At 42.1% G+C, this 13,242-nt stretch overlaps 1 protein-coding gene across 1 annotated transcript in view; it reads left to right on the forward strand.

The window, feature by feature from the left end:
- The window catches only part of SPSB4 (splA/ryanodine receptor domain and SOCS box containing 4), a 94,916-nt gene that overhangs the window by 13,567 nt on the left and 68,107 nt on the right, over nucleotides 1-13,242 (forward strand). Inside the window, exon 2 of the mRNA XM_074878250.1 lies at nucleotides 11,580-12,435. Within this exon, the coding sequence (XP_074734351.1) occupies nucleotides 11,742-12,435 (694 nt within the window). The 5' untranslated portion in view covers nucleotides 11,580-11,741. The remainder of the gene's footprint in view (nucleotides 1-11,579; nucleotides 12,436-13,242) is intronic.

Here is a 13,242-nt window from a genome sequence, read left to right on the forward strand (position 1 = left end):
TAGTGTTTGTGCAGAATCTGATGTGGTTTTACGTTCAACAGAGTGGTGTGGTTTGTATGTCACATCCAAGTCTTTTGCAATAGAAGACCATAGTTTGCTTGATAAATGCAAATTTGCATTTATGCTCAATACCTTGGTCAGATGTCAAATGATTCTGGAAGGTTATTTGCCTTAGTCAACTTGGTTCTATCCTGCTTGTGCTGTTCTTGAGGATGTGGTAAACAGAAACAAGTCTAGCTCTGATAAAATTAAATTTTTTCTTTTTTTCCAGTATTTGTTTGGGAATGCAGGCCATAGTGAGTGTGCTCTGGTTTTATAATTCAATGGGAAAATGATTTCCCCCCCCACAGGTAGTCACTTACTTTTAAAGATATTTCTAGTTGTTACTGCTATTCTTTATTATGCTGGAAAACAAGGTGGTCTGTATATCCCACTGCAGTCTAGGGTTTCACTTGGTTTTCCAGAATACAATTTTTTTTTTTTTAATATTACACCTGTTGATGGAGCTCAACTTGGATTTACTGATGTGCTTTCTCTTTGTGTATGGTGCTGCTGATTCAAATTCAGACTGAGCATATTCTTCTTCAGGGCAAAGCAAGGGCCTGCCTGATTTACTGGAGAATCTGTGTCTGGCAAATTTAGGTGACGTCTTGAAGATTCTTTGCAATAATATCGAATATGTTTGTTTTGTGCAAAGATTAATTGGAGCGTGCTCCTTTTTGTATAGCTTGCGTGAGACTTCCAGAATGTGATGCTAGTTATTTTATTTCAGTGACACTACACCTAGAGACTGAGTACTAATATCTTTTTATTCCCATTAAAACTTGCATCCTTGTACGGTTTTTTTCCAAATAATTTTCAGTCTTTTTCATTTTTCCGTTTTCCCTCAGTGCATTAAAGAATGAAATACAATTAGTAATTAATTGTTACAAATAAAATGCTGCTTGAAAGAAAATTCTCTGTGGAAGACTGAGTAGCAGTGGGAATGAAAGTGTGAAGTTATTTTGAGAAATACAGACCTTGCATTTGAGCTTACAGATCATAGTCTGTGTTGAGACTCCTGTAGGTAGGCACAAACCTGATTTATTTTTATCCATATCTCTATTGGGAAGTCTAGTGTGGATTTTTTAAAATACTTTCCTGTGGTCAAAAATACCTGGAGTTGTTGGCACTTGTAACATGCAGTTCTTCTAGGATGTACACTGTTAGGTCAGCAGTAAAGAGATGCAAATGCTACTCAGAGTAGCAACTTTCATCATGGCTTTTCCTAGTTGGAGGCCCTCTGATCTTAACACTGGAAGCAGTCTGGGATACTTTGTAGAACAGTATTTGTTTGAAAAGGCAGCCTTTCCACTTAATCTGTCTCTAGGACAATGAAAGATCCAGAAAAAAAATAACATACCATGTAGCCTTCACCACTATGAGACCCAGACCCATCCTGGGTTCTCACCAGGGCGTCCGTTATGTCTTCAGGAGCAGACTCTTGACATGGGGACATAACTGGCTGTAAATCTTTTAACTCCTTAAAGCCCTGTGGCCTTTCCCAGCCTCTCCTGCATTACCAAGTGCTCTGTTTCCTAAATTAATAGCAAACACAAGCAAAAATACTACTCTGTAAAATAGGAAAGCTTTTTATATGCATAAGGAAAATCAATTTTGTTGCTTAGAGCTCAGGCGGTTTGTTTCTATGATATTACTTTCTCCATCATCCCCATTTGTCTGTGCAATTGTTCTCTACTGACAGATCGGCTTTAGCAGAGGCGTGTGTTTAAGACAGGAAATTAATTGCTGTTGCTTAAAAAAATGTGTTGAGTTTTTTTGAGAAAACATTTATTTATTTATCAGGAAGTTGGTTTGTCTTTTTGGTAGCACACAAAAGCTGTATGTAACTTTGCTACCTCACCTGGGAAATAAAAAATCATCTGCACAATCTGAATTGGTGATGATGCTTCCTTGACATATGTAAAGTGTGTTTACTTAGTTTCTGTTCTTTAAAAGAACTCACTTTAGAATCTGCAGGACTGATGAAACTGCTTCCTGGATTTGTCTTGTGGCTGACTTGATGTGAAATCTTTAGGACACTTTGCCTGCAGTTGGAGCTTTGAAGTGAGCTCGTTCTCTTCTGGGTTCCTTGACAAGGTGTGAACTCACAGCCCAGCCTGCTCTTCCATGTGGTCACTTCCAAGCTGTCTGTCCTCTCTCCGGCTGCCTCTCCTGTAGGAACAGTTACCTTTGAGCCTGCTGCTGTTCTGTCAGATTTGATGGTGGCTATTGACTGAAATAGTTAAGGGGGAAGAGTTAGGAGGGATGCAGATGGTGTGATTGTGTAAGCCTATTTTCCTATTAAACAAAAGAATACGCTTTTGTTCAGGATCGAACTTGTTCTCATGTATTCATCTCCTACGTGTTTGTGCAAGTACAATGGCTGGGTTCCCTCCAACCCTGTCCTCCCCTCTCCCAAGGCAATCCTGAGTGGAGGGAATGAGCCTGAGCCCCGTGTGTGTTGGTGGCTTCTCTACAACAGATCACCCATGGTTTGTCCAAGACAGCCCTTTTGGGCATCTCTTCTGCATCAGTCTGTTCAACTCACTGTAGAGGGAAGAATGTCTTCAACTCTTGCCTGTTGTGTTTGGCCAGAGGCACAGTATGTTTTTGTCACTACAGTTTGGCAGCATTGTTTGAAGTATTAAAGTCATCCAGGTCAGATCAGGAACTGCCTCTAATGGGCTGCTTTGGCTGGAGCATCTGATGGGTTTGCTGCTGGCCCACCAACAGTGTGAGCATCTGACAGGTATTGTCTGTATGCTGCTGCTTCAATTCAAATGAGAATTAAACAAAGTAAGGCTTAGAAGCAAAAGAAGACAAAAGTATCCTGGCCATTCCAGGAGCATTGCAAATTTTAAGCTGTTAATGAATGTCTTTTTATAGATGATACAGAGGCTAAGCACTAGAATCATCCACTGCAAAACATATAGACAGGCACTGTGAGAGTGGAGCCATCTCTTGTAGAGTCTGCTAAGTCTGCAACAGCCTTGTGATGCTGTAGATGCCTACAGAGCTGCTATTAGTAGGTGTTCCTCCTTACCCCCATCCTCATCATGATACTGCCCCTAGAAAACTCGTTGTAGACCTAGGCTCTGTCATGATTTACAAAGACTCGCCAGGCTTGGAAAATGTTGACACGCATAATGCACTAAGACTGAAGCTTGAGCTAAGGGGCCAGATTTTCACTAGAGCATGTTATTGCAGCTTCTGCAGTTGCAATAAAGTTCTGGTGAACAGTTGTGTCAAGCTACAGGAGCTCCTGTCTGTGTGACTGTCGCTTTCTACCATCTTTGGACCTTCCCTCAGTTTGCTCAGGGATTGTCTCTGGCAAATTCCTTGGGATTTGCTGCTGCCTAGACAGTGAAGAATGATGCTATCCAGGAGTCTTTTTCTCATCTATGGCTTTCTAACTTTTCTTTCATTTTAAAGGCCAACTGACTCCACTGTACATTACAGCAAAAGGAATTGCAGCAGAAGAAAGGTGGTGGGAAGGTATTCAGCCACATCTGAGGTCATTGTTTAATGAATGTTCTGGTTTTGAAATTGAAGCTGTAGGGGTATTGATCCTCTACAAAGCTGTAGAGGTAAATGTAAAACAAATTGTCTAAAAAAAGTGTTAGGCTGGTGAAAAGTAGTAATGACTGGAGAGAATTACAACATTAAAACTTAATTATTCCTTGGGCTTTAAATCTCACGTGGTCTGACACCTATTGGTATTACGTACTTGGTGAAGCATGTCTGAGTAGAAGTGTGAAATGGCAAATGATCCTGTAAAATGCAAAGTGGAGCTGAAAACATAATTCTCAATTTAGTGTTAAGCCTTTTTCATGTGTTAATTTGCTCTTTTAGTATAACCCTGACACTTGAATATTCAAAATGGCTACATCAGCCATTCAGGAAAGACAGGAAGGTATTCACTGTAACAGAAGGGTGGCTGAAGGATGAAAGATGCATGATTTTGTTCCAGAAGGGTGAGGAAGATGTAAGCAGAAGCTCATGACTGTACTGAATTTAGACATGAAGTTCAGTTGTGCCCCTTAGGGCAGCTTGAAGTGACTGTGGAAATTCTCTCCATGCTGCTGCCTAAATAGATGTTTCTGCCTTTGAGTTCTTTCTTTTTCTTTTGTTTCATTCTCTCTTTCTTGATGCCAGAGCAAGCATATACATGACTGTCTGATGTGTCAGATCAGAGGGCTTATCTACCTGAAAATAACCTGGCAAAACAAAATACAAGGTTTTGCCCACTTTAATTTTCTGAGGCAGATCCATCTCAGGGCCCTTTGAATGCAGGTGGCTGCAAGACAAAAGGGAAGAATGAATAGGAAGGAGTGGTAGAAGGGATGTAGCAGCTTGAACATCTGTAAGCTTATGGTAATTGTCGAACCACATGGGTATTCCTGTTAAATACCCTGAAAAAAAAAAAAAGTAAATGTTTCCTTTCAGTAACTTTAGAACTGGAATGTTGCTGTTTTAAAAAGTACTTGCATAGTAAAAAAAGTAATTTTTATGGTATTATGTTACTGTATTTGTTTTTCAAATTACATTGCTGTGTTCTAACTGAGAAGTCGTTATGCAAAAAACCTGTTTACAGAATTGAAGTGGTTTTTTGTCATCTTTCATGTTTCTTCAGAATATAAATGTTTGCTTCTAAAACCAGCTTTCAGTACCAGAGAGACAAATTCCAGAAACACATGCAGAGAGACGGAAGGCATAAAACCAACCCAAAACCTCAAATCAGCTCAGTTCCAAAGTACAGTAGATGGAAGTATTTAAAAATACACATTCCGCTGTATTCAGAGCTACTCAAGATTCTTTCTGAATTCTTCATCATATGACTAAACTGCTTCTAACTGTGGCAGTACAGATGGTGTGGTATGTCAGATTATTCTAATTCCAAGCAGCTAAATGCACAGTCTATTTTAATAACAAGCTTATCTTGAATTTTGAAACAATTACATTTTTGTAACGTTACAAAACAAGTTACTCTTTGCAAAGGAACGTCCTTGGGATTTTCAGGATTTGCATTCCTTTCAGGAACTGAAAAAGTCATGACTTACTGCTGCATTGTTCACCCCACATATTAAATGTCATTTGCTAAGTGTGCATGCAGCATAAAATTTTATCTGTAGCACAGGATAGTTTAGAGTATCCAAGCATTTTTGGCTGGTTGCTTTGTTACTGTATATTCCCAGTTTGACAAAGGAAGCCAACATTGTTCAAAATGGGCAATAAATCAACAATGTTGGATACCAGGATCTGTAGTCAAATCCAAGCTGGCCAATCTTTTTAGGGTGCCAAAAGTGTGCTTAATTAATTGTCACCCTCAAAACAGTATTGTCATGGTTATGTAGCCATGTGCACACTGGGAACATAGTTGATAGACACTGGGCCTCATGCCTCGACATTGTCTGGGTAGAGGTAAAAGTTGTTGTTCTTGAACTTAGAAACCCTTCTTCATCAACTCGCCCAGCACAGCAGAGCTGGTGTTTTTCTTCTTTGTTGCGGTCAACGGCTCGATGTCCCAGTGGAGAGCAGTGACAAGTGGCGTTCCTCAGGGGTTGGTGTTGGGGCCAGTGCTGTTTAGCATCTCTGTTGGTGACATGGACAGTGGGATTGAGTGCACCCTCAGCAAGTTCACTGACAACACCGAGCTGTGTGGTGCTGTCGACACACTGGAGGGAAGGGATGTGCCATCCAGAGGGACCTGGACAGGCTGGAGAGGTGGGCCTGTGCAAACATCATGAAGTTCAACAAGGCCAAGTGCAAGGTCCTGCACATGTGTCGGGGCAATCCCAAGCACAAATACAGGCTGGGCGAGGAGTGGATTGAGAGCAGCCCTGTGGAGGACTTGGGGGTATTAGTGGGTGGAAAGCTGACTATGAGCCAGCAATGTGTGCTCGCAGCCCAGAAAGCCAACCATGTCCTGGGCTGCATCCAGAGAAGTGTGGCCAGCAGGTCGATGGAGGGGATTCTCCCCCTCTACTCCGCTCTTGTGAGACCCCCCCCTGCAGTGCTGTGTCCAGCTCTGGGGGCACCAGCATAAGAAGGACATGGACCTGCTCGAGCAGGTCCAGAGGAGGCCAAGAAGATGATCAGGGGACTGGAGCACCTCCCTTATGAGGACAGGCTGGGAGAGTTGGGCTTGTTCAGCCTGGAGAAGAGAAGGCTCTGGGGAGACCTTTTAGTGGCCTGCCAGTACTTAAAGGGGGCTACAGGAAAGATGGGGAGGGACTCTTTATCAGGGGGTGTAGGGGTAGGATGAGGGGTAATGGTTTTAAACTGAAAGAGCATCAATTTAGATTAGGTATAAGGAAGAAATTCTTCCCTGTGAGGGTGGTGAGGCCCTGGCACATGTTGCCCAGAGAAGCTGTGGCTGCCCCCTCCCTGGCAGTGTTCAAGGCCAGGCTGGACGGGGCTTTGAGCAACCTGGTCTAGTGGAAGGTGTCCCTGCCCATGGCAGGGGGTTGGAGTTGGATGATCTTTAAGGTCCCTTCCAACCCAAACCACTCTATGGTTCTTCCTGTTCCTTCTGTAAAGACATTAGGACCAGGGTTAGATTCAGAGTACTCAAACACTTAGGGTATCGGTTCTGTTCAGGCATCTGAGGAATGAACAATTTTGGTGCCCACGGAAAAGAGGCAGGCCTTGGTTCAGAGCCTCTTCTTGCAACTCTCTTAACATTCAGGAGTCCTTGCTTGCTGATGACAAAGCCCAGGTCAGCAGGGGAGGTGACAGTGAGGTCTGGCTGCAGGAAGGAAACAACCAGAGTCAATAGCAAAAAGAGTGGGAACTGCTGTGTAGAAGTTTGGAATGCTGGTAGCTAGAGGGATCACCTTCCCTGCTTTTTCTGCTAGACAGTTTCACTGACCAATATCGTTAGTTGGGACCTACCTAGCTGCTTCTCACTTTTTTGGTAGGTGTCAACTTAGCAGACTTAACCTAAGCCTTAGCACATTCTTACTGTAGTTTCGAATTGCATCTATGTGGTGTCGTTTCTCATGCATGTTTTTCAAGCTTTCTGCACATCTAGTTCATAATCCAGAGGGAAATGTAACTATGAAGGCTGAAAGCTGACTTTGCAGAAGGCATGTTTCTTTTATCAGCAGTTATGTTCTACTGATGCCAACATACTGCATTGTTAAAAAACACACCCTATTTAATTACAGCGAAGTGATGTCCCAGCAAGCCTTTCTCTGGTAGGTATCGTTTGTGTTTTTATTGTGAATAATTTCCCGAAATATTTTGGCAGTCTGCATAAGGACGCTGCTAAGCGACATTGACACACTTTTCCTGTTTGGAGTTGGCTTGTTCTTGTACAGTACGTTTAATCTAATCATCATATCCTGACAAAACGTGGCATGAATGTGAAACTGAGACAAAAATAATTCAGGTTACAAAAACTAACAGTCTTCTCAACCAGAGATTTCCAGTTGCTGAAGGAGTGCACTAATGTGGTGATTCTTCATTTCCCATGGAAATACTTTATTTTCCACAAAATCTTTTATCATAGGGATAATGGATGAAACTTAGTGTTTCAGTTGTACGCACTAAACACGTACAATGGAGAGGTCATATATTAAGTCAGATGGAAATGTTTTCTTATTTCCTAACTCCTGTAGTGGGTCGGAATTACTGGAAGAGCAAAGCTTTGGGAAAACCTTCAAAGCAAAACTATACAGTGAAAATGCATGTTCTTTTAATTTCAGAATATTTATGTGTCTAGTGAGAAGATACAGGCAAGGAAATCTAAGTTTCTGTAAGTAGTATAAGATTACAAAAAGTCACAGCAACTGAATGACGATCCTGTGCTTTGGCAAGTTTTTATTAATTCAGGAGGTGGTAAAAAGGTTTTACAACCAAATATTTCTGTATACGGATTGAATAGTACATAATCTGAAAGAAATAATCCTTTCAGGTTGACCACAGCTATTACTGATCCCGAGTGGTGTAGCCATCCAGTCCTGCAGACAGGAAGCCAGTTTGGAGTACATTTGCCAGATGAATTGGTAGTTGCTCTGCTTCCCCCTGCAAGCATTGTGCTCTGCTTTCCCAACAGCCTGTGCTGCGTGAGAATTGCACAGCTCCGTGGGGAGAAGCTGCCTGGAGATCCTGACAGTAAGAGTGCGAGTGTGACGTTTCTGAGGCTTCTGTGTCGGAAGGGTGATGTTACCTGTGGAAGTAGGGCGGGGATATTTGTCAGTGGAGGCGGGCTGGGCCCTGGTAAGCTGCAGTCCTCCAGCTGCAGCTTCTGACAGGGTGAAGAACAAGGTGATGCCTCTGCTGCTGTTCCTCGCCTCAGCGTGGGTCTCTGCCATCTGCTTGGTGTAAATGGACAGCATGCAGACGAGAAAAGGGAATAGATGATCTTGGCTTTGAGACAGGTTGCTCCTGCAAGCAAGCAGTGGGACCATTGAGCTGCCAGGAAGACTTTCTGCATGAGTCACTCCCTGTGGAGCTCACGTTAATGTTGTATGGGTTGTGAGCAGGAGGCATGCATTGTGATCCCTCACTGCCTCCTCATATAAAGTTTTCATGTCAGCTACTACTAAGCACCAGCAATCCGAGCTGTTGGATCACAGCCAGCACAGGGTTACACCTTTATTGCCGTACCCGTACAAATGATTAAATGTTCACTTTGGGTGTGGGGTTGGTTTTTTTTGCATTTACTTGGTCAAGTCCACTGATACTTGTATGGGATTAGTGTGGCTATAGTTGGCCTTCTAGTAGAAGCTGAGAACAGCTACCAGCTACGCAGAACTAGGATGCAATATGGTGGGTGGGAGAAAGTATTTGATGAAAGGTATCTTTTGAGCTGTACCACTGTTTAGGAACTGCTGCATCTGCAATGCATCAGTAACTTTTTACAGTATTGTTCAGCCCTATGTCCATACAAAGCTATTTGGCAAAATGCTACATTATACAATTAAATGATGTGGTAATGTCTGTGTGTGAAGGAAGACTTAATATTCTAAGATATAGTTTCAAACTGAAGTACTTAGAGCACATCCCAGAGTAAAGGCACAGTTGTGCCTGTATCGAGGTACTTATAATAATGGATTTTACTCCTCTGGATTACCAATCTATCTATTAGAATCCTATTTATGTTACAGTTGGGGCACAATACGAAGAATGTCTGTGGCTTGCCAAGTGAGTCACTTTAGTGTTTATAATCTCTTGGTGATTTTCCAGCTAAACATCTGTGCCAAGTTTAGTTTCTCATGTGATCAGGAAGTGATACAGGAGGATGCAGTGAGGACTTCCCCGGCCATCTCCCCTCAGCACCCTGACAGGAATGTGGCAATTGTGCTTTAAAGAGGAAATTTTCAAAGGCACGTAGAGCTAAATCTCATACATAAATCACTGAGGTTCCCTTTGAACATCTGACATTTTCCCTTTTCATATCCTTGTTTCAAGCTCAAACAATCAGGCACCTTTTTAAAAGGAACTACCCAATCCCTGAGCATGTGTCCTCTAGGAAAGCTTGCTTACCTGATGACATTTACTCCCTCTTGCTTCCCCGTGTGTGTGTTAGTGTCACTCTTTCATTTCCCCCAGGATTATTAGTGTGGAATAAAGTATTGAACTTGCTTTGGTGGGCCAATTTTGCCATTGTACCTTTGAAAAAACCTATGAGTGCTTCTGCAATAGTGGAAATGGCATGCATCATCTTAAATCTAATTACTGTTTAAACTTTTAGATTTCTTTTACATGGTTTGGAAAGAAGGAGGGAGGATTGTTCAAGCTGATCTCATGTGGGGAGCTCATGTGAATTATTCTGAATCCTCCTGCAAGCATAATATAAGGGGCTTGGGGGCTTATGTTTAATTTTGATTTTTTAAAGGTTAAAATTAGGTGCAAAGAGGTGTACACATATACCCATGTGGGACCAGCCACCAGAAAAGACTTTTTTATATAGTAGCGTGACTGTCACAAGGATTTGAAAATCAACTTTTTACTTTCCTGTTTTGCAAAGAAAATTTTCACATAACACAGGCATGGTTTCATTTCTGTATTTAATACATACAGAAAACACTGTACATGGTATTTGTCATGGTAAATAAGGACTTCATTCACTTCTAAAACATGGCTGGTAAATTCTACAGGTGTTCTTTTCCTAGACTTCTTTTTATTTCTTTCCATTGTGAGTACATGTTTCTTACTCATCTTCTTTCAGAAATGATCTTTATAATGGGACAGTGTATCTGGGGTAGAAGTTCTTTAAAAGGAAGAACGTGGACTTGTGATTTACCAAGTAAAGTCTTGCAACACTTCTTTTTTACAAGACATTTATGCCCCTGTCTGTTCTTTGGTGTTTTATGAAAACTAGCTGTCACCTAGGCTTTTGAGAGTCTGGTGATTTTTGCTGCTTCTTGAAACACTTCATCACTCTGTCGGTAAATAAGCAGAGTAGGTCTACTCGGCTATATTTGAGTGTTTCTGGACTTGGCATTTATTTTACTAGAAGACAGAAGTATGTCTGCTGGTGCAGATACTTGTCACATGTCAATCATCTACTTGATTTTATAGGATTTTGTGTCCATTTTTATTCGTTTAGTACTTTTAGAGGTTCTTGACTGCCCTTTGCACTCTACCTGAGCTCTAAAATGTGAAGGAGTCTAACTTTTCCAGGCTGCAAAGAATCTTTCCTAGGTGCTTTTGAGCACTTCCAGATAAATTACCATGCTTATCTATGGAAGTGCAGAAATAATACATTTCAAAATCATGTATTCCCTTTAATGTGTCTTCCTGTGTTCCAGTCCCTTTCATCAGCCTAATACTGAAATGCAGAAAATGTGGATTAGCCTGCTGTCCAGTACCATGAAGAATATACCCAGTTGTAGTAGCTGCCCATTAGAAAAGTCTGCCAAAGAACTGAAACTTCGTTTATCCTTCCATGACTCCTCTTCCCTCATTCCCTCCTATTTTTTTTTTCTCCTTTTTTTCCAGCTCCTTTATAAAAAACCTAAAGCTTGTTGAATTTTTGTCTTGTCTTTTATTTAAGGACAGGGTATGTTAAAAGGAAACATTTACATTTTGCAGCCATTTGCTTTTATGTGTTTGAATAACGGCACAGAAGCTGAAGCCCTGTTGCCAGGGCCCAGGGAAGAGAACAGCTAGAAATAAAAGGAGATTCTGACATAGTGCATATTTCTAAGGCTATGAAACAAAAGCGTAAGTGAAAGTGAAGCTACTGCTGAACATAAAGTTTATCACTGTTGCTGGGGAATGGTGTACGCCTTCTTGAGGACTGCTGTGAACTTGGCCAGACAAAATAGGTGGAAGGGCAGAAGGTGGGGAATGTCTGCATCCTATTATGAATTGGAGGAAATGACTGTCTGCACTCTGTACGCTGGTCGGCTCAGTATCCTGCTGGCAGGCTGGTTCGTGCTGTAGGATCCTGAACAAAAAGTGGTGAATTGTCAACTTTGGTGTTTCAAATAGCTACTAGGGATGAGAAGGAGTTCTTTAAAAATATGCTGTGGGTTTTCTGTTGGCTTTCTTAAACTAACTGGAAACTTTCTGCTTTCTTTCAGGAGCATTTTTTCTGTGAACACATTGCTGCTAAAAAGCTCCAAACGGGACAACTAAATCCAGTCAGCTTGTCAGGTCACTGGCTCAGTGTAAAAGTGCTTTCATGAGGTAACGTTGGGCCAAAGTCAACTTTTCTTTCTCCTTTGTAAATCTGCAGCCAAGCAATGGGCCAGAAAATCTCAGGGAGCATAAAGTCTGTGGATGTGAGGGAGCCCCCTTATAGACCTGTTAAACGAGAGCTGAGAGGCCCGGATTTTTGCAAGCCAGCACGACTGGACATGCTGTTGGATATGCCCCCTGCCAAGCTGGAGGTCCAGTATAAACATGCTTGGAACAATGAAGATCGCTCCTTAAATATATTTGTAAAGGAAGATGATAAACTCACTTTTCATAGACACCCAGTTGCCCAAAGCACAGATTGCATCCGGGGCAAAGTCGGCTACACGAGAGGCCTGCATGTCTGGCAAATCCACTGGCCCACGAGGCAACGGGGAACTCATGCTGTGGTGGGCGTCTCCACGGCCGAAGCTCCGCTGCATTCAGTGGGATACACATCGTTGGTTGGTAGCAATAGTGAATCATGGGGCTGGGATCTGGGACGCAACAAACTCTACCACAATTGTAAAAACCAGCCTGGGGTCACGTATCCTGTCTTTTTGGAACCGGATGAGTCTTTTGTACTCCCAGACTCCTTACTGGTGGTTTTGGATATGGATGAAGGGACACTTAGCTTCATGGTAGATGGACAATATCTTGGAGTGGCCTTCAGGGGACTAAAAGGGAAAAAACTTTACCCCATAGTCAGTGCAGTTTGGGGGCACTGTGAAATTACCATGAGATACATCAACGGACTTGACCGTAAGTGTTACCATATTTCATCATTACACTGTCAATGTTTCTCATGCAGGACTTTTTTCTTTATCTTTTTGTTGTGAACAGAGTCTGCTGGGGGTGGGAGTGCGACAGAGTGGGCTTTCCACTGTGAGTAGGCTGCATCCCATAGTGACTGCACACAACTAGTATCTATCAATTTTGTCTTGTAATGATGGTATAGATTGTATCAAAATATCTTCCCTTTGGCAAGCAGAGTGGCAAGAAGTCTGTGGCCAAAGAAAGTGAACAGGCTGAGAAAAAAGATGTTGAGAAACTTCCTGGGTATATTTAACAGTAAAACTCTTGTTTACTGGAAGATATGTTTTAAATCTGTGGTTTTCAAATAGGATTTGTGGATCCAGTAAAAATTTCCTGTAGTAGTGGGAACTCTTACATGGTGTGCATAAACATACTTGAATTCAGGCCAGTAGGCTTTCTTTTCATAGTTGCCTTTCCAGGACCCTCAGAAGCAGCTGTGGATCCCCAAGAATCTGGTAACGCAGGTCAAATAATTACTTTCAGCAGTTTTTCTGAAAGAAAGCTCTGTTCCTTAGTTCATTTCAGAAGGTGCTATCTCAGGGTATTTTCTTCTCCAGAAATATGAGGTTTTGGATAAGCATTATCTACTCTTGATCTAAAGGGGTAATCTCAAATTAAATAATTACATAGTAAGGAGCAGCATGTTGCTGCTGACTTTGAAGTAGTAGCCCACCAGAAGATGAGTTGCAGAACTGGGTCTTACCCAGTTCTTCCCACTGCTCAGGAAGCCATGCTCTGCCAGGCCCACACACA

Source organism: Strix uralensis, chromosome 9 (assembly GCF_047716275.1).
Source record: "Strix uralensis isolate ZFMK-TIS-50842 chromosome 9, bStrUra1, whole genome shotgun sequence".
In the NCBI taxonomy this organism is placed as follows: Eukaryota; Metazoa; Chordata; class Aves; order Strigiformes; family Strigidae; genus Strix; species Strix uralensis.